Source organism: Balaenoptera physalus (assembly GCF_965194825.1).
Source record: "Balaenoptera physalus genome assembly, chromosome: 4".
Classification (NCBI taxonomy): domain Eukaryota; kingdom Metazoa; phylum Chordata; class Mammalia; order Artiodactyla; family Balaenopteridae; genus Balaenoptera; species Balaenoptera physalus.
In genome coordinates this window covers 111,734,720-111,752,872 of record NC_138891.1, presented here as the reverse complement: position 1 = coordinate 111,752,872, position 18,153 = coordinate 111,734,720, and the positions used below count along the sequence as shown (strand labels likewise).

Below are 18,153 nucleotides of genomic sequence, written 5' to 3'. Positions count from 1 at the left end.
GGCCATAAGAGAAATGAGTTTTCCAGAAAGTTCTGTTATATCATGATGTGTTCTGGAGTTAGAAGGGGCTAAGGTGAAATAACTCTACAAGTAAGGAGAGGATAATTAAGTTGGCTGGTCTCTGAGCTAAATGCTGGCCAAGTAGAATGGATTGCTTAATCCACCATCTGGAGTGGTGTCCAATTTATCCTCGGACTCTCAGGCCTTGACTATGAAATTAGGAAGTCAAGTTCTTAAAACTAAACAAAGATGGTTATTGAAGTGTGTGATGATTCATTTTCTAGCATGTCTCTGTTAAGCAATGGTATTAGAAGATAACACTTAGAGTATCCTGAGGACAGTGACATATTGTCGTAGCCACATTGATCCACAGAAATGTAAAGCCATTTTTCCCAGAGGTCAAATGGTGATGTTAAAACAAGCTTGCTTAATCTTGAGGTAATGTTGGAGTTAGTTTACATGTGGACTTCGGGTGATTTGTATCAGAGACTAAAAAACTATTAAAAAGATTTAAACTCTCCTCCCCTTTTACCCATATAAAATGACCCTTCTCCAAAGAACTCTGATGGGGTTCTTACAGCAAGTTCTTACAAGGCTGACCAATCAGCTAAATGGACTTTTTAAATCACTATAAAAATGAAGCATACTTTCAGAGATCAGAATGCCAATTATTTTATCTAAAATTTCTTTCAGAGAAATTACATTATAAACTAGTGAACCCAGCGTAGAACTGCTTATAGCACAGCAATGCATTCACACGACTATCATTAGTGGCCAGGAAATGCTACTGAAAAGTCAAAAGATATACATTGTGTGATATCCATCCACATGTGTCAAAAGTTTTTTTCTTTCTTTTTTTTTTTTTTAAGTCTTTTGGCCACACCATGCAGCATGTGGAATCTTAGTTCCCTGACTAGGGAATCGAACCTGTGCCCTCTGCAATGGGAACACGGAGTCTTAACCATTGGACTGCCAGGGAAGTCCTGTGTCAGAAGTTTTGATAAGACAGACATGATAAGGCTTCAGTGTTTTCTGATAAACTTTGAGGATTCACTTTATATTCAAGACCCCTTGAGTTATGTTGCAAGAAGAAACTGGGTGTCTTTGTTCCCTGGGACAGAAGGTAAAGAGTAGAATGAAAAGTTATGAAATGAGACTTCTTTTAAAAATAAGTACTTCAGCCTGGTCATCTAATTCAACTCTTTGATATCTTTGAACTGTAGTAATAGTCTCTTGTTTTTGTCTGCTCAGCATGTATTTTCCTTTTTTTTTTTTTTTTTTTTTTTGGCAATTACGAACTCTATTTTTCTTTGCAAAGTAATTCAGGTAAATCTGGCCCCATTCCATCCTGCTCTGAGGGGTGGGAAGTAGCTATACCCAGTCAAACACATTTACAATGAGTAGCTCAAGGACAGTTATATGACCCTAGTTGAGCCAGGGAGTTAAGCCCTAGACTCTTTTAGAAATCCATGGAAAGAGAAGCTAAGTTAATAAGCCAAGAGCTGCCAACAGCCTCTGTATGGTGAAAGCCTGCCTGAGAATGAAGCCAACATAGAGAATAAAAGATGGGAAGAAGGGTGGGGGACAGGGGCGAGACCAAGGAAGCACTTGTTGATACTCTTTGGTTATAACTCTTCCTAAAGCTGGCTCTCTTATTTCTGGATTTTTCTGTTATATAAACTAATAATACCTTTTGTATTTATTATTATTTTAAGCAAGTTTATAATTGGGAGCCTGTCACTTGAAGTTTAAAGATTCAAATTTGCAAAAACTGATACTTGCAAGTGGGGTAAAGTATACTTTTGAACCGACTGAGTCAAAGTGGGATATGAGAAAGCTCGAATTTGTCTACCCCAGGAGATCACTGATGTTACCTATTATGCACTAACGAAGTAAATAGTCAAATTATCTCTTGCTATATTTTAGGAGTCTGGTGATGTGCCCACTGTAGTTGGAATTTTAGGTTACTAGGTATAAAAATGTAAAGACAGCTAAATCTTTTATCCTATGTCCTTAAAGAAAGACCAAGCATGTGTCCAAATGTGGCACACCAGAAAGCAGGAATGAGGAAAAATATACTGTTCTTGTTTGTTTGCTTGTTGCTATGAAGCTACAGTAATCAAGATAGGGCAATGTTGGTAGAATGATAGACAAATAGATTAATGGAAGAGAAAAGAAAATCCAGAAATAGACTGCTTTTTCACAAGGCACAGTCAAGCAATTCAATAGGAAATGAAAGTCTTATCAACAAATGATCTGAAAAAATGGAATAAAAGTATGAAAAAATATTAACTTTATTCATTATCTCACAATAAAAATTAATTCAAGATGTTCATAGACCTAAAACATTAAACCAAAACTATAACATTTCTAGAGATAAACGTGGACAAATATTTCCTGGAACCTTGGGTAAATAAAAATTTCTAAGAAAAGGCAAAACAAGCATTAACAAGAGAGAAAAAACACAATACATTGGACTTTAAGTTAAAAATGTCTGTTCATCAAGAAAATGAAAAGGCTGGAACAATATTGGTAATATGTATACCTAACAAATGACTTGAATCCAGAATATCTAAACTCCTACAACTCAATAACAGAAAAACAAAATATTAAATGGGTAAAATATTGAAAGATACTTCACAAAAGAATAAGCACATGGAAAGATCCTCGATATCATTAGTCACCAGAGAAATGCAAATTAAAACCACAATGAGATACCACGTCACATCAATTAGAAAAAAATTGAAGGAATTGATCAGACCAAACATTGGCAAGGATGTAGAGCAGCTAGAACACTCACACATTGCTGGTGACAGGGTAAAACAGTAGCACCACCTTGGAAATATGTTTGGCATTTCCTATAAAGCTAAACATTAACTTACCTCTGTCAAAGAAATTCCTTCTGTAGATATTTACCAAGAGAAATAAAAAAAATTTATTTTATACACAAAAACTCATAAAGTTTATAGCAGTTTTAGTCAACTGTATTCCCAAAGTGGAAACAGGTTAAGTGTTCCTTAGCAGGAATACATAAAAACAATGTGTGGTATAGTCATATATTAGAATACTATTCAACAATAATATTAATATTAAAAAATAAACTATGGATACACTCAACACAATGAATGAATCTCTTAAAAATACTATGTTGAGCAAAGAAAAACCAGACACAAAAGATTACATACAATACAGTTCCATTTCTGTAAAGTTCAGGAGTAGATAGTTGCTCTGAAGCACACCCATCATGGCACTTAGCTTAACCCTAACCCTATCCCTAATAATATCACTTGCATTTCAGGCTCAACTATATCCAAGGGCTTTCTTTTTTCTTCCCAAATTAAAATATCTTCCTGCACCAATTCACTTACTATCCCAGCTGTCTTACCTTAGATAGGATAAAGGAGAAAAGGAAACAGAAAACTGTGGTTGATATACTCTTTCTGACTTGGATTCTATAAGATGGGTAGCAATAAAGAGCCATCATTCTGCAGTGAGGAGACAGAGCTTTTGGGGGGTAGTAGTAAACACTTAATGCTTTTATTATTTCTGACTTAGATAAATTGGCAAGAGAAGAAGACTATAAAAATACTAACTTATGATGGTAAAGTTAGAACAGTGGCTGCTTATGTCAGGTAGGGATTAATTTGAAGAGAACTGAAGGTATTCCTGACCTTGACCGGGGTGTTGAATACATGGGAGTATACATTTTCAAAATTCATTGAACTATGTATCTAAGATCTTTGCATTTCCTTATATTTAAGTTTTTCTTCAGTGGAAAATAAAAATTTATGTGCTTAACAATATTTTTTTTAAGTGTCAAAAAACCAAAAAGACCTTAAGGCCATGGGTTGCCATTTGTGACTAGTAATCTACGATGCCTACAAATCAAGTAATCAAATTTTATAGGATTGGAAAAGCTGAATTTTTCTCTGTGAAAAATATAGTTAGTCCTGGCAGGAGTCAGGAGTAAGATTGAAACCAAAGAAGCCAGAGCTCGAGTCCTCATGCCATTTCTCTGTTTCCTTCCTGCTCGAGAAGATGGGGGATTACCACATTCACATTTCTGATGGAAAAGGCTTTCAACTTAAAATTATACTCAGTAAACTGGTTAATCAAGTGAGCAGGTAGAAAAGAACCATTTTCAGACATGGAAGAAGTCAAACAATCTAATTCTGAAGCGTCCTTTCATAGGAAGCTCTTTCAGGATGTGCTTCAAGCAAGGAAGGAAATAGATGAAGAGATAAGAAGGCAGAGCTCTTAGGAACAGGGGATCTCACACAAAACCAAGGAAGGAATACAAAGGACATCTCAGAATGGCTATTCTGTACCAGGTACAGATGGTGTCCAGTCTGTAGGGGTCAGGTCACATCACCAAAGAGCACATTATTCAATCTAGGCAACTGTTCAGGTTGGAGATTACCGCAGACCCACCAGAAAACCTCTAACATGATCTCCAAGAGAGCCAGCCTGCCAATACCTACCACAGAGGAGATACCAGTGACTGAAATACAAAAGCACCAATGACATAGGACCTTTGCCACTTTTGCCCTAAGCTCTTCACCCCTTTCATCCCCCTAACCTAGAAGCCAGGAAGTATGGAGGACGGGAGAGAGTTGGGGGGACAGTGAAAGGACAGATCCTATAATACTCCAGTGCAGGTCTCTGAGCCTAGTTCAGGACAGCCTGACCTTGGAGGAGGGGGAAAACTGTGAACTAGAGATGATACTGAAGGTTTAAGTTGGAGTGGTCTAGACATATACCTAAAAAGAAGTCACAGTTTGCTTTTTCTTAGGGGAAGGGGAAGGAGATCTGACAGAACAGGTTTAAACTCAGTAATGGGAAAATAATTACCTTTTCCCCTTGTTTTTACTCCACTGAGTTAACTGTTCAATAATCTACTTACAGTATCTACTACCGGCCTGTCATAATGATTGAAGATTGGGCTTTCCATTTTTCTGTTACCACCACCCATATTCTATTCCCAGTAACTGAATGGAGTTATTTTACAGTATTTGATTCAGCATATTTACTGTTTGTCTCACTGTGATTATGAAAATATTTTCTATTGTGGATCCACAAGGACAACTATGATCACATTTCTTAATGTTACAAAACTTTCCATTTTCCCCAGTTACATCTTGGCTTAGTTTTTCAAGACTCAACTGAGAATTTTTAGCATAATAAAGATCTTTAATAATAATATTGGGAAATGTGTGTATATTTGCTAAACTACTAGGTATACAGTAAGTTACATGTGTTTATTTGTATTGCTTGTTTGTTTGTTTTTGAAATAAAGGTGTTGTATATTCTGAGATACTGTTCAATCCTAGCATTTTGATTGTTCTTTGCGTAAGCTTAACTTCTGGACATTTGTGTTGTTTTATGGAGAGAAATAGAGTGAGTCTTCTTACATAGACTACATACGTGCTTAACCAGTTCTGCATTTACTTATTTTCTGTAGACACAAAAACAGATAGATGAGAGAGAAAGAGAGAGAGAGAGAGATAGAAATAGACATACATATTTATATATAGGAATAAACATATAAATATTCCTTATATATGTAATATTACTTGTAAAATTGAGATAATGTTACTTTATAGGATTGTTGAGGATTTACTGAAATAATTTATATAAAGAATAGTGCCTGTCAAATAACATGCTCAATAAACATCGTTTATTATTTTCAGAATAATATATAAAAATTATTCTTTAATCCCTTAGCATAGTCAAAAATATGGATGCATTCCAATTATTTAAAGAGTGGAGAGCACAATACTGAGGTTTAAGAGACCTAATTTTTAGTCCTGGCTTCTGTAACCTTCTCTGTTTGTGACTTTTACCAAAATGTTCTACTTCTATGGCCCGAATTTCTTCCCCTATAAAACTAAAAGGTCTGTTATATACTTTAGAGTCTACTTCAGCCTTATACTTACACAAAAAGTAAGTTAAGAAATGCATTTTCCAACTAGAGAAAGCCCACGCACAGCAATGAAGACCCAATGCAGCCAATAAATAAATAAATAAATTTATTAAAAAAAATTAAAAAAGAAATGCATTTTCTATAGCCAGTCGTTCGATAGACTTGGGCAAGACAAGTTAAGCAGTAATTTGAAATTGTTACGTTAACAAGTACTTGCTGAACACTTCCTATGAGCATGACTCTTTATGATGTACTGGCTCAGGGCTGGGACCCAAAGGGATTTCTGCAAATTTGGGGACCATATCATGAATAAAATTCTGTATTTATTGATAACAGATTTTTACACTTACAACCATAGCACTTTATCTGTATAGCTATAACATTTTCTTTGTATAGGTCTATCACCTACGACTTAAACAGTTAAAGGACTCAATGCTAAATTCTAGAATGTGCTTTTCTCCCTTGTGACGTTTAGATCCAAGTCTGTCAATGGCCATCTCTGCAGAAGCTGAAAAACTGCTCTGCAACACTGCCAGCTCCTGCTTCAAGGTTGATTTCTAACAGATGTCTTACCCTTGTCCAGCCCCCCTCTATTTCAGCTGCCATCCTTTGCACTAACAAAAGGAGTCTTTTGGCCGTTTTATATACCTGCAGGAAGCTACGAAGCCCAGTGCATGAGAGCACATCTGGATTAAGACTGCCTTTTTCCCCTGACATACAAACACAAAGTACCTCACTGCAGCTTGCACGCTCTGTTTCCAAGCTGCTTGCAAGGGGCCTGGCAATTTGATAGATTTAATACAATGACATTCTGATCACAGAACCACTGGACTGACGTTAAGGCATTAGGATGGATGTAAGTTGTCACCCTTAAACACTTCACAACCGACTGTGCAAAAATTTTTACCTGGGATAAAGAAAGTGTTCAAGAGTGTTCAAGAGTTGAAGAGTGTGAAACACTCAGGAGTAAACCACATTTGCTCCCTTTGGAATAATATTATACCTGCAGTCAGGATTCTGATTAGGACTGACATCAAATTCCCATTTTTAGGAAAGTCTCATTACCATCACCAACTGTGGCCAAAAAGGTAAAATAACATATGTTTATTTCGTAAGGTAAATAATTTCATCTGGTGAATGCTGTATTCTCACACAGCTTCACAATAAGTACAAAGCTAAATAAAAATGGAAATTATTTTGCAAGCTTTCCTACAACTTAAAAAAAATGAAAGAAAGATACCTTGGGACTTATTTTCGAGATACATACAGATTCTTGAAATTCTTTATTCTTTTATCAGCTCTGTTGCCCAAGGGGAAATCTGTACAACAGGCATCGTATGTCTTTAATAATGAAGCAAAGTACTGTAGGCTCAAATCTTTCTAGCAGCTAAGAAACCCAATTGTGTGTAGGAAATGCCAGAAGAGTTTGTTTTGCTAGAGCCATAAATTCAGCAACATTCAAGGGTTAGGCTCATTTCAATCGAAGGCAGAAAGGCTAAACTGATGAAAACATTTTAAAGGATAATCCATATGGACTGAGTCTGAGGGAAATTTCCCATGAAGCAAATACCTTCCTTATAAACCAGAGAGCTCTAGAATCTGCCCCCTCCTTTTTGTGTTTAGAGGCTCAAACTTTATGAGACTTCTCAAAACAAAGTTTCTTCCTTCTTGAAAAAGGAAAATTGAGAAATTTATTTTAAGTACTTCTGGTATAATTTCTCCAAGTGAAATGTTTTCTCTATGATCCTATTTAAAAATATGCATTTGCAGTTTAAAACTGCAAAACTGGAGTTAGCAAATTAAGATAGTAAAGATTTGCTTCTAATGACACTGTTACACCAAACAGTACATTATATGCCTTAGCTGATGGATGAACAATGGCTAAAAGCTGCTATTAAGCAAAGTAAATACATTAAAGATAACTATAAAAATAATTGTATTTAAAGCATCAAGTAAACATTTTAGGCATCATTTCCATATGGTCTTCCTGGTGCTTCAAATTGATGTCATAATAAATACTATCCATTGAGACTCAAGATAAAGTCAATTCAAAGTACTGCAGATTTTAAAAATATTTAGTCAACAGTTCATTTTTCTTTCAAAAACCCATTCAGCTGAATAAATGTGTAATTTTAGGGACAGGAAAGGAACATGTTTACTTAGATGTTTTGATATAGGAAACCCCAGCACTACAAAAACATTGTACTGATAACAGACCAGCTCCGTCCTTAGCTAGGAACAACTAAGGAACACCACTGAAGCTGGTGTGCACTCGGTAAATTGAAGAATCATGTCATCTTGACTAATGAGCTTTTTAGCTGAAGGCTCATCACAGATCTAAAATTTATATGTCACTTGGCAACAAGCCTACTTCAGGGCAAAATTCAAATTAACTCAATGTAAATATTGTTCAAAACAATCCCATTAATTTTAAGAGATTTAACAGAAGAATTCCTTCCACACACAAGTGAGCTCTTTATTTTGTAATTAGAAAATGGTGTGAAAGTGTTTCCTGACTCAATCTGTCTTGAAGTATTTGTACAGTCCAAACAAAAGCACTCAATGTTCTGTTCCAGAACTTGGTATGTTAGACAAGTTTCTTACTAAAAAGTCTTGACTTCTTTAAACACGGTTCTAAAAAGTGTGCCTATTTGACTTTCTAATCTAAAGCAGGTTAGAAGCAGAAAATCAGAAGGGGGCATGACTATATTGTCAGGCCATCAAAGAACAGCAAGAAATGACAGCTGAAAGGCTGGTGGAGAGGGACAAGTCAGAGAAACCATAAAATACACAAAGTAATTATAAAAAGTAAATACAACAAACTGACCCAAGACTTTAAAAGGCATAGCATCTTGAGGCAAACGTCTCCTCAAATAATTACTTTACTATACACTACAAAATTGATATGCCCAGTGATGACACAGAGTCATTAAGAAAACATTGTTATGTGCTCTCCTCCAATAAGACAGGAAGTATTTAACACATCATACAAATATTCCCACAAAAATACCTAGCTTATTTTAAAAATAAAGCATGAGTATTCTGGGTAGACCCTTTTGTGGAATATCTCATCCCAATGATGTCAGACCTCTGAAGCCTAACTGTGTTAACGTCAGACTATATGATACACAATATGACTGCCAGATGCTGACTGATAGTTCAGGTAATAAAATGTAAACAAACAATTTATTTGTAACCTTAAAAGTAACCTATTGCGGGCTTCCCTGGTGGCGCAGTGGTTGAGAATCTGCCTGCCAATGCAGGGGACACGGGTTCGAGCCCTGGTCTGGGAAGATCCCACATGCCGCGGAGCAACTAGGCCCGTGAGCCACAATTACTGAGCCTGCGCGTCTGGAGCCTGTGCTCCGCAACAAGAGAGGCCATGATAGTGAGAGGCCCGCGCACCGCGATGAAGAGTGGCCCCCACTTGCCGCAACTAGAGAAAGCCCTCGCACAGAAACGAAGACCCAACACAGCCATAAATAAATAAATAAATTAATTAATTAATTTAAAAATAAAATATATATATATATAAAAAAAGTAACCTATTGCTACATAGTCTTCATCATAATAACATTTAATGTTATTAAACAAAATAGTTCTCTGAGTGGATATTTTAAAACTTGTTCTCCACTCCCCTTTGGTTGAGCATTTATATTGGTTGTAATGATATTGTAATTAAAGCTTCATGTCTCAGGATGTTTTGCAGTATAAATAACAGAAGAAAAGGCTACATATAACTTAAATTTGTTTAGATAGCCAGATACCCAGTGGCAGGATAAACTTCAGTCCTCTTTAATACAATGGTGCTGGTTTCATTTCTCTGCAGTTCCTCAGCTGCGCCCTTCACGGGTTTAGCCACAGGACCAGCTTCCTTTATGGTCGCAAAATGCCGCTAGCAGTACCAGGCTTCACATGTCCACAAATCAAGATGTGTGGCAGAGCAGAGAACAAATTTTTTCCCCCCTGATTTCTCTCTCACAAAAACTCAGAAGACTTCTTTCTTGTCATCCCCAGAAAAACTCTCCAAGTTCACCCTCATGAAATATGTTAATCCTGGTACCTGAGCCCTGTGGCCGGCAGAAGGCCATTCACTGACTGACTTAGGTCTGGGTCACTGAACTAATCACTGTGGGATTTCCCTGAGACAATCAAGCCCAGGCCTGGAGGTTGCACTGGATCTCACCTTGACTGTGGAAGAGTCGCCAACTATCTGAAGACTGGGTAATTATGAGGATAAGGGAAAAATCTCTTTCATTTAGATTCCTTCTTTAGTATAGTTTGTCATACATAATACAAATATTTTGATTTCATAATTTAAACTTTTTTGGCCACAATGACTGGAAGGCATTTGAATTTGTTTAAGCAAATGAGGAAATATTTCGGAGTATGTAAGATATACTTATTGTCTTATTTTTCCAGGACAGTACCCTTTCCCAGTATTGAGGAAAGAGTTTTGAAGGGAGCAGGCTTTTTTGTTGTTTACATGCTTGTACTTTCTTGGCAATAGTGACTGGTTGGAGGATGAGCGTCTGATACAAGCATAGCCTATCATAGTTCTCTGTACCCCTGCTCAGTTGTGATTCATCCACGGCACAGACCCATGGTCCACACCAGATTAGGCTACTTTCCAAAGAGCTTTATAAGTAGGAATCGTGGGAGCTGGGGAGGGTGGTTGAACGCTAATTTAATTTCACCTTGAAAAACTGTACCCAGAGCTGCTGGTGACCACCGTTCCAGCCTTGTGGAGAAAGCAGGTTTCAGAGACGCCAGGACACAAAGAAGAACAGAAAGAAAAGGTGGAACAAAAAAGTCCCAAAGGCATTGACAAAGGTTCTCTCCTCTACCAAACTCTACTCAGGCTGTCCTTAACTTTCTCAATTAGGTCTCCACTCTTAGACTTCCATGTTTGTCTCTGTATTGCCCAGTTTTACGAGAATCCTGCTAAGTTGGTTTAGCTAGAATTCTTCATCCTCCATATCTGATCACCTTTGGTATCTCATTGGGTTCCTCATCCTTCATCATCCCTCAGTTGATGTTGGGTCACTCTGCCCTGCCTTCAGCAAGACTTCTGTTAGGACGGTTTAGGCAGAATATCCCCTTATCACTGTTGTTTCCATACAACTTTCTGTACAATGACCCACATCCTGCTCTTGGTTGTAAATTCCCACTTACCCATGCTGTATTTGGAGTTGAGCCCAATCTTTCTCTCCCACTGCAAGACCCTAGTGCCATGGTTCCTATTTCTATCCTTTGAAAAAAGTCTTCTTTACCATCATTAACAAGTGTCATTGAATATTTTTTTTTAACTACATGCATGCACCTGGTTCTAGCTGTGTCCAGTAACATGCAGGCCCTTCCAATGTATTGGGGTAGGAAGTTTCCAGAAAGTTTGTCCCCAATTACTTTTATAGGTATCTGATGCTTATTGCCAATTTGCTTTCCCAAAATGTTGTCCTAGTTTATAACATATTCATCATAAATCTGTATGTATTTGCTACTTAATAGATTGTACAATGAATACTTATGAATTGCATATACTGTAGTATCACAGAAAAGTAGCAGAAGTAGGAGGAAATCTGCTATAGTGGAAGGACTATAGTCTTCAGGGTCAAGCAAACCTGAATTCAAAACTCTGCACCTCCTGTTCACTAACCATATAATTTTTGGATAGTTTCCTGAGTTTTAGTCACTTCAGTTACAAAAATGAGCATATAATGCCTAGCCAGTGTCCTATTAAAAACCCAGCATTTAATAAGTATCTTTTTCTTTTTTCCCTGGAAGAAAAAGATATCTCCTATTCTTAATTTAACTACAAATTGCTTGAACTAGGGAAACTCACATTATCCACATCTCTGTACATCATTATCTTAATTTTTAACTAAGAAATTTAAAAATCTCTTTAAAATCTAATTTTTATAATCAATTTAATATCTTCAGATTTATAAATATTGTTATATCTAAATCAAATTAAAATGAATAATTTATAACTATGCAAAAAGGAGAGTTTTTTTTTCTGGGAGAATTATTACTTAGAGAATAAGTATATAGTACCTGTCTCCATGGAATTTCTAACTTCTTGACACTGTTCAACTGCTTTTTGAACCATTCATGATGCTGACTTTATTTGGCTGGTGTCATTAAGCCAAACGAAAGGTGACAAAACTGCATGAAACTTTGGTATTTCTGATAAATCCATCTCTGGATTTCTTTACAATCCATCTCTGGATTTCTCTGGACAATCTTTACATTGTCTGCTTCCTTTGGTAACACTTTGCTTCAATAAATGTATGTCTTGGGGAATTTAAGGGTACATTTAGAAAAATGGAAAATCTACCTGTGTGAAATCACTGGCTTTGTGAGGTTCCTAATTATATGCTCAAAACATATACAACCATGTATAGTTCATGTGTTAATGAACTTTTTTTGTTGTTGTTGTTAATGAACTTTTATAGTAAAATCATGAATCTGCATGCCTTATCAGCACTTCTATATTGATAGCCATTTCTTTGTAGACTTTTCCAACTTAATTTGCAAGCTATATTGGAAATATTCATTAGTATAAATTCTTGAAGTTTGAATTATTTTTAAGGATTTAATGAATCATGTCAGCAAGTTCACTTTAATTCAGAGAGAATATTTTATTGCTTAGCCTTAAATTTTAAATTTACATGTATGCTCACTTCAGGAAACACCTTAATTATTTAAAGCTTTCCTTAACATATGCAGATATAAAACAATAGTTTTTTGAAGCCGGAAATGTTTTTACATCAGAAGAGATCAGAAAAAAATGGATAAGAGTAGAAACACTGCTGGTTTTCATTTCCTTACATGCATTTGTCAGCTAAAGGTTACTTTTCAGGTCAGGAAAACTTGTATGCTAATCCCTTCTGATGAGAGAATCAAGGAAACATGTTGGGATTTTGTCTTTCTTAAGTAAAAGAATATTGTAATTCTCAGAATGGTACAGACAAGTATAAATATGATGCTACATTCGAAGTGCCTTTCTTATCTTTATATTTTCATTTGGTATAATGTGTAATCCACAAATAAATATGCACATAGGACCTAACACTTATCTTTATTTTTTTCATTTATCTAAAATTTTGCTAAACAGCGGAGCAAAGTTTGCAAGTCCTAAATCCCTTTGTAATGCTTGCACTGCAACACGTAATCTGGAAAACCTTGGGACATTTTTATTTTAGGGGAAAAAGGAAAATATATTGCATAAAACTAGAGATTCATGGCGCAGAAACTTAAGTAAAAGATGTTTGAGGAAATGAGGATTGGTTTACAGTAAGATAAGCAAATTGATTCCTCTTTTATTTAATCTGTGTTGTTCCCTGGAAAGAAACACGCACTCATATATACACATCAACATGCACACACGCAGGGCTCACTGTAATCAGAGAAACAGCCATTGGTAGTTTGCTGCTTTTTGTTTTCTTCAGATAGTGGGTAAAGATACTAAAAGTCGAAAACATTCAGCTTTATTTTCTTCTCTAGATGTATTCTTGGATATAAGGATTCCACTGAGGTTAAAGATCATGTCTATTCTTTTTTTTTCCCCTCATAAATCTTTTAATAACAGTAAATGAAGGAAACATTTAACAGCAAGTCCCAGGGTGAGGGCTCCTTTTCATTCAGCGATCTTCAACAACAGAAACACCTCAGACTAAAATTCAGAATGCTAAGTACACAAATTAATGACCAGTTATTTCAAAGGTGACCACAGAAACCATTTTGGTCAAAAGGTTTTACAAAACAGAGAAAACATTACAAAATGTCCCAAGAGGTGAGCAAATTGGTGGGGGGCACAGAGCACCCAAGAGCCAGCTTGGCAAAAATAACTCTTCCTTGCAGCTGTTTAGGGGGATCACAAAACCGGTTCCAAAGGGAGCCACTGTGGGAGCAGGTGACGGAAGGGGTCTGCCCAGCGCATAGCAATCCCACCCTGGGAATGAGGAAGGATTAGGGTGCAGGAGGGGGCGACGACAGAGGCACTGCCAATTTCCTAGCAGAAAACATCACAAGTCAGACTATCTGATTCTCTCTACCACACTAACACCAATAGAAACGAAGGATTCTTTCAAATATAATACAAAAACGACACCGAAAGAAAGCAGGTTTCCAAAACAACAGCTTGGCTTGAAATGACTCTTTTCGTTTTGTTTCTTCCTGCCACAAGTAGCAAACCAGTGTACAAAAATGTCACAAGAGCAGCGACAAGCGCACAAGTGGCTCACTCTATATACAGAAGAGGAAGGCTCGCACGTTCTCACGGACCCTACCCACCCCACAGAGGGCAGGGCAGGGTGTGCAATGAGGACGCCTCTTCCCAGTATTCCGGGGCCTTGCCTGCGGGACACCTTCCCTTATGCCTGCTCCCGATTTACCAAAACCAGCACCGGCGTCTTGTGCAGTGGCCACGCCCACCCTTCTTTTCCCCTTGCCCACCTGCCCACCTCCCCTTCTGATGACTCAGGATTGACGTCTACAAATCCTAGGAAGTCTCTTTGATTGGGAAAGGGGGAAAGGGTCTTCCGCCAGCCCCGCTGACAACCTGCCCTCTGTGCGCAGCTGAATCCACTTCACAAAACACGCAAGTATCAACGAGCACAAACGGCAAAATTCTGATGAAGGCTACAGCCAAAGGGATCATCGGAGAGCTGGACTTGAGGTAGCTGATGGGAAAGGGCCTCAACCGCCCCACACGTCCTGACCACCCTGCACGCAGCTTCTGTGAATGCTGAGAAGTCCCAGGACAAAGAGGGAAGTCTGACTTGGGGAGACTGAGTCTGTGGCTTCCTCGCAAGCTGACAGAGAAACACGTCACTGGGCCTCCAGGAAGAAGATGGGCCAGATCATCATAGAGAACCAAATACCGGGGGGATGGGGAGGAGATGGGGGGGCTACAAGCAGGCGTGACCATCTCTGTTATTTTGAGTTGATGACACAAGTTGGCCAGCTGAACAGAATCTTCTTAGTGGCCCAGATCCTCAGCCGAGGCTATCTGGGCGCTGGAGGGAACACTCTTCTCCCTTGCCGGGGCCGTTTTGCAAGAGACTATCCAGTTCTACAAACACTCTCTCAGACACACACGGAGCTCCCCCATGCTGGCAAATGGCACGTGGCAATTTGGCCAGGCTGGTTGAGGAAGCTCCTTGGCACTGGCAGGAAAGTCCTGGGGAGGCGCTGGGAAGCCCAGGCCCACAGGTGCGGGGGCCACCCTCCCAGGCAGGCCGCCGTGGGTCTGGCCAGGTTACCTCTCCACATGGGCCCGGCCCAAGGTAAGAACCAGGTGCAGACCGATTCACACGCCTGCTGCTCCCCAACACCTCAAACACAGGCCATGACTCTCCGTGGAGGAGGTTCGTTCTCTGTTCCCTCCCCCAACACGTTTCTAAGCCAATCCGGCCCCCAGAAGCCCCGCATTTCCCCTTCCCTTCCCCGGTCAGGTACATCTGCCTCGGGCCTGGCCAAGCCAGGCACGTGGCTTCCACTTACTTCTTTCCTTCCAAGCAGCAGAAAAGTGCCAGCCAACACGGGGCGCTGAGCTGTAGCCCGGGCAGAAGCGAGCTTTTGGAGGCACGCCAGTGCGGGGAAAGCTCGGGGTGGCTGGCACCCCGCGCCAGGCCCGGAGACAGGGAGGAAGAGAGCCGCAGAACTGCTCTGCCACCGAGCCCTTGGCGGCGGAGCGTCTCTCCCACGCAGGCTGCTGGCCCCTAGCTGAGGCAGAGACTCCGCGTTCTGGCAGCGGGCAGGCCAGGCCCCCAAGGGCTCCTCCCGAAACCTCCGTCTAACCTTCCTGCGCCTAGAGAGGCCTAGGGCTACTGAGGTCTCGCAAGCTTCCTCATCAGCCACGCCTACACGCAGCAGGTGGGCGGGGCAAATCCAGGCACTGCGGCGGGGCCTCTTTGGGAGGGCAACCCTCCAAGATGGCGGAAAATGAAGGTTGTGCGTCGCGAGTTGCTCCTGGGGAGTCAGCGCGCTCGGTGTTCTCCCTCCTGCAATCCCACACCCCGGGGAGTGATGGCCTCAATACAGCACGCCTCGGCAAAGGGGCAGGCCTGCCACAGTTGCTTCCCTAGGCGTTGCCATCCTCGGGGAGACTCTTCTCCACTCTGCTGCCTCCTGTTAAGTCCACTGGCTGAAATCACGACCACCTAGTCACTGAAACTCAGTCTAGGTCCGATACAGTTAACAAGTGAAATACTGCACGGGCCCAGGGCAACTGGGTTGCCTGCAGTGGGAGGGGGAGGGGGGTCCATCAGGGGAGGTCACGGAACTAGCTTTTCTGTTCTTAAATCTAGTCTTAGTAAGAGCCAACAAGAGCATGGCCATTTTTATATTGTATCCCAAGTAGGTAAGGGGAGGTGGTAGATTATGGCATAAATTCAGGATTGGAGTTTCGCTTTGTGGTATCATGGGAGGTTTGCAAGGGAGTTGAGGATATGTTATGTATTTCTGGTGAAAGCAAAAGTAGCTAATGATCATTAGGAAATTACTGGCCTTAGGAATGCAGGTGTGAGAGAGACTGAAAGAATGAGAGATTGTGGTCATACAAAGGTATGCTGGAGTTCAAAATTTCAGAGAAGCAGCAGACCCTCATGTCAGATCTTAGTGTAAGGGAAGTGTCTAAGGTATCAATGCTTCCACATTTTTCGAGAGTAATAGATGACTGGAGAATGACAGCTGTGGGATAGAGGGATAGAGTGTGGCAGGAAACTCAAAGAAGGGGTTTTGCACAAGGGTAAAAGAATCAACATTGGGAAACTGCAGTGCTTTATATCATAGATGAAAAAGATTTGATCCCTGCTTAACAGTCATTAAGGGCATTCTGTAAAACATAATGGGTACTCATTCCCTTGGCTGAGAGCAGCATCAGGTGAGGCCACTTTCCTGTTATTTGCTAGCCTCCTACATACTGGCTGGACATTGATACATTACCTTTTAATGAATAAATTCATTGAACAGTCAAGGTGGCAGAGCTAAGTAAACACACTGAACGTTTTTATTACTCATAGATATTTGGTCATTTGTAAGGTTGGCGTATTGCTGACTGTATTTTCACTTCCATTTTCTTCAGCTAAGTCATAGTGCTCAATTGTTTCTTCCTGAAAATGTCTTTTATATTTATAAATTCTTCTCCATTCCCTTTTTCTCAGCAGTAGTTCTGAGTTGGAAATCTCTATTTTCTCTAACTCTCGCCTCTCTCCTGTTTCAATCATCTTAATGCATCAATCAGATTAATCTTTGCAGAAGAATGATGTCAGTGTCTAATTCCACTGCTCAAGAACATACACGGTATTGATTCTCCATTAGGTGCACTATTCAGTTGTATTAAGTCCTTTGTTAATCTACATCTTCAGCCTTGCTCCCCACCACGCCCCACTAAGAATGGTTTATTCTCTTCTGGCTGTTGCCCTCCTGTGTCCTCTGACACATAATATTCATGCTCACATTTTTGTCTTCACTAATGCTATTTCATCTGCTTCAATTGCCTGTGCTTTTTCCATCAATGGGTCTGAATTCTGCCCTGTATTGTGGGCAAATTATAATCCATTTTCCAAAAAGAAAAATTATCATTTTAAATATTCCATCTTACCACGACTTTTCCCCCTCTCTCAATTTTAAACATATAAGCATTCTCTTGTTTTGTTTTTCCAAATAGATTCGAAGCTATTTGAGGGAAAGTGTCATATTATATATTTCTTGCCCACCGCCATAGTGCTCAGAAACACGATATTGGGAATCTACGATGAATCACACACAGCTGGCATTGTGCTGTCAGTACACTATTAGAACACAGTATGTTTCTTGAATGATTGCCTTGGCATTTTTAAAAGAATGTCACCAAATGTTGACTATTTAGTATGCTATTTTTTACATTGCTCAGTTCTGTTTCACATCAGAATTTGCCAAAAGTACTGCTAGAATCAGCTTGTAATAAAGTCATCACTAAAATTATCAAGGCCAGAGCATAAATGGACTTTGATTATAAGTGGATGTTAACTTTCAAAGAGTAAGCTGTGACTATTCAATTCATAAATCTCCATTAAAAGACACTCAGTGACCTTAGGCTTAAGCCCCAAGAGAGCCAATTCAATTTGTACTTCATAACCTAGGAAGGCCAGATGCTAGTCTACTCAGTTCTGTGGCAGAAAGATATTTAGAAGCATCTGAAGGTCAATCATGAGGAAAAACTCAAGCTCAATAAAAAAAGAAAA

General features: G+C 39.3%; 1 protein-coding gene across 1 annotated transcript in view; it reads right to left on the bottom strand.

The window, feature by feature from the left end:
• The window catches only part of LOC309659581 (uncharacterized protein), a gene marked incomplete at its 5' end in the record, with an annotated part of 69,583 nt that extends 52,429 nt beyond the window's left edge, over positions 1-17,154 (bottom strand). The window contains 2 exons of the mRNA XM_082459458.1: positions 15,431-15,930; positions 16,998-17,154. Coding sequence (XP_082315584.1) covers positions 15,431-15,930; positions 16,998-17,154 — 657 coding nt within the window. The remainder of the gene's footprint in view (positions 1-15,430; positions 15,931-16,997) is intronic.
• Positions 17,155-18,153: the final 999 nt, after the last annotated feature.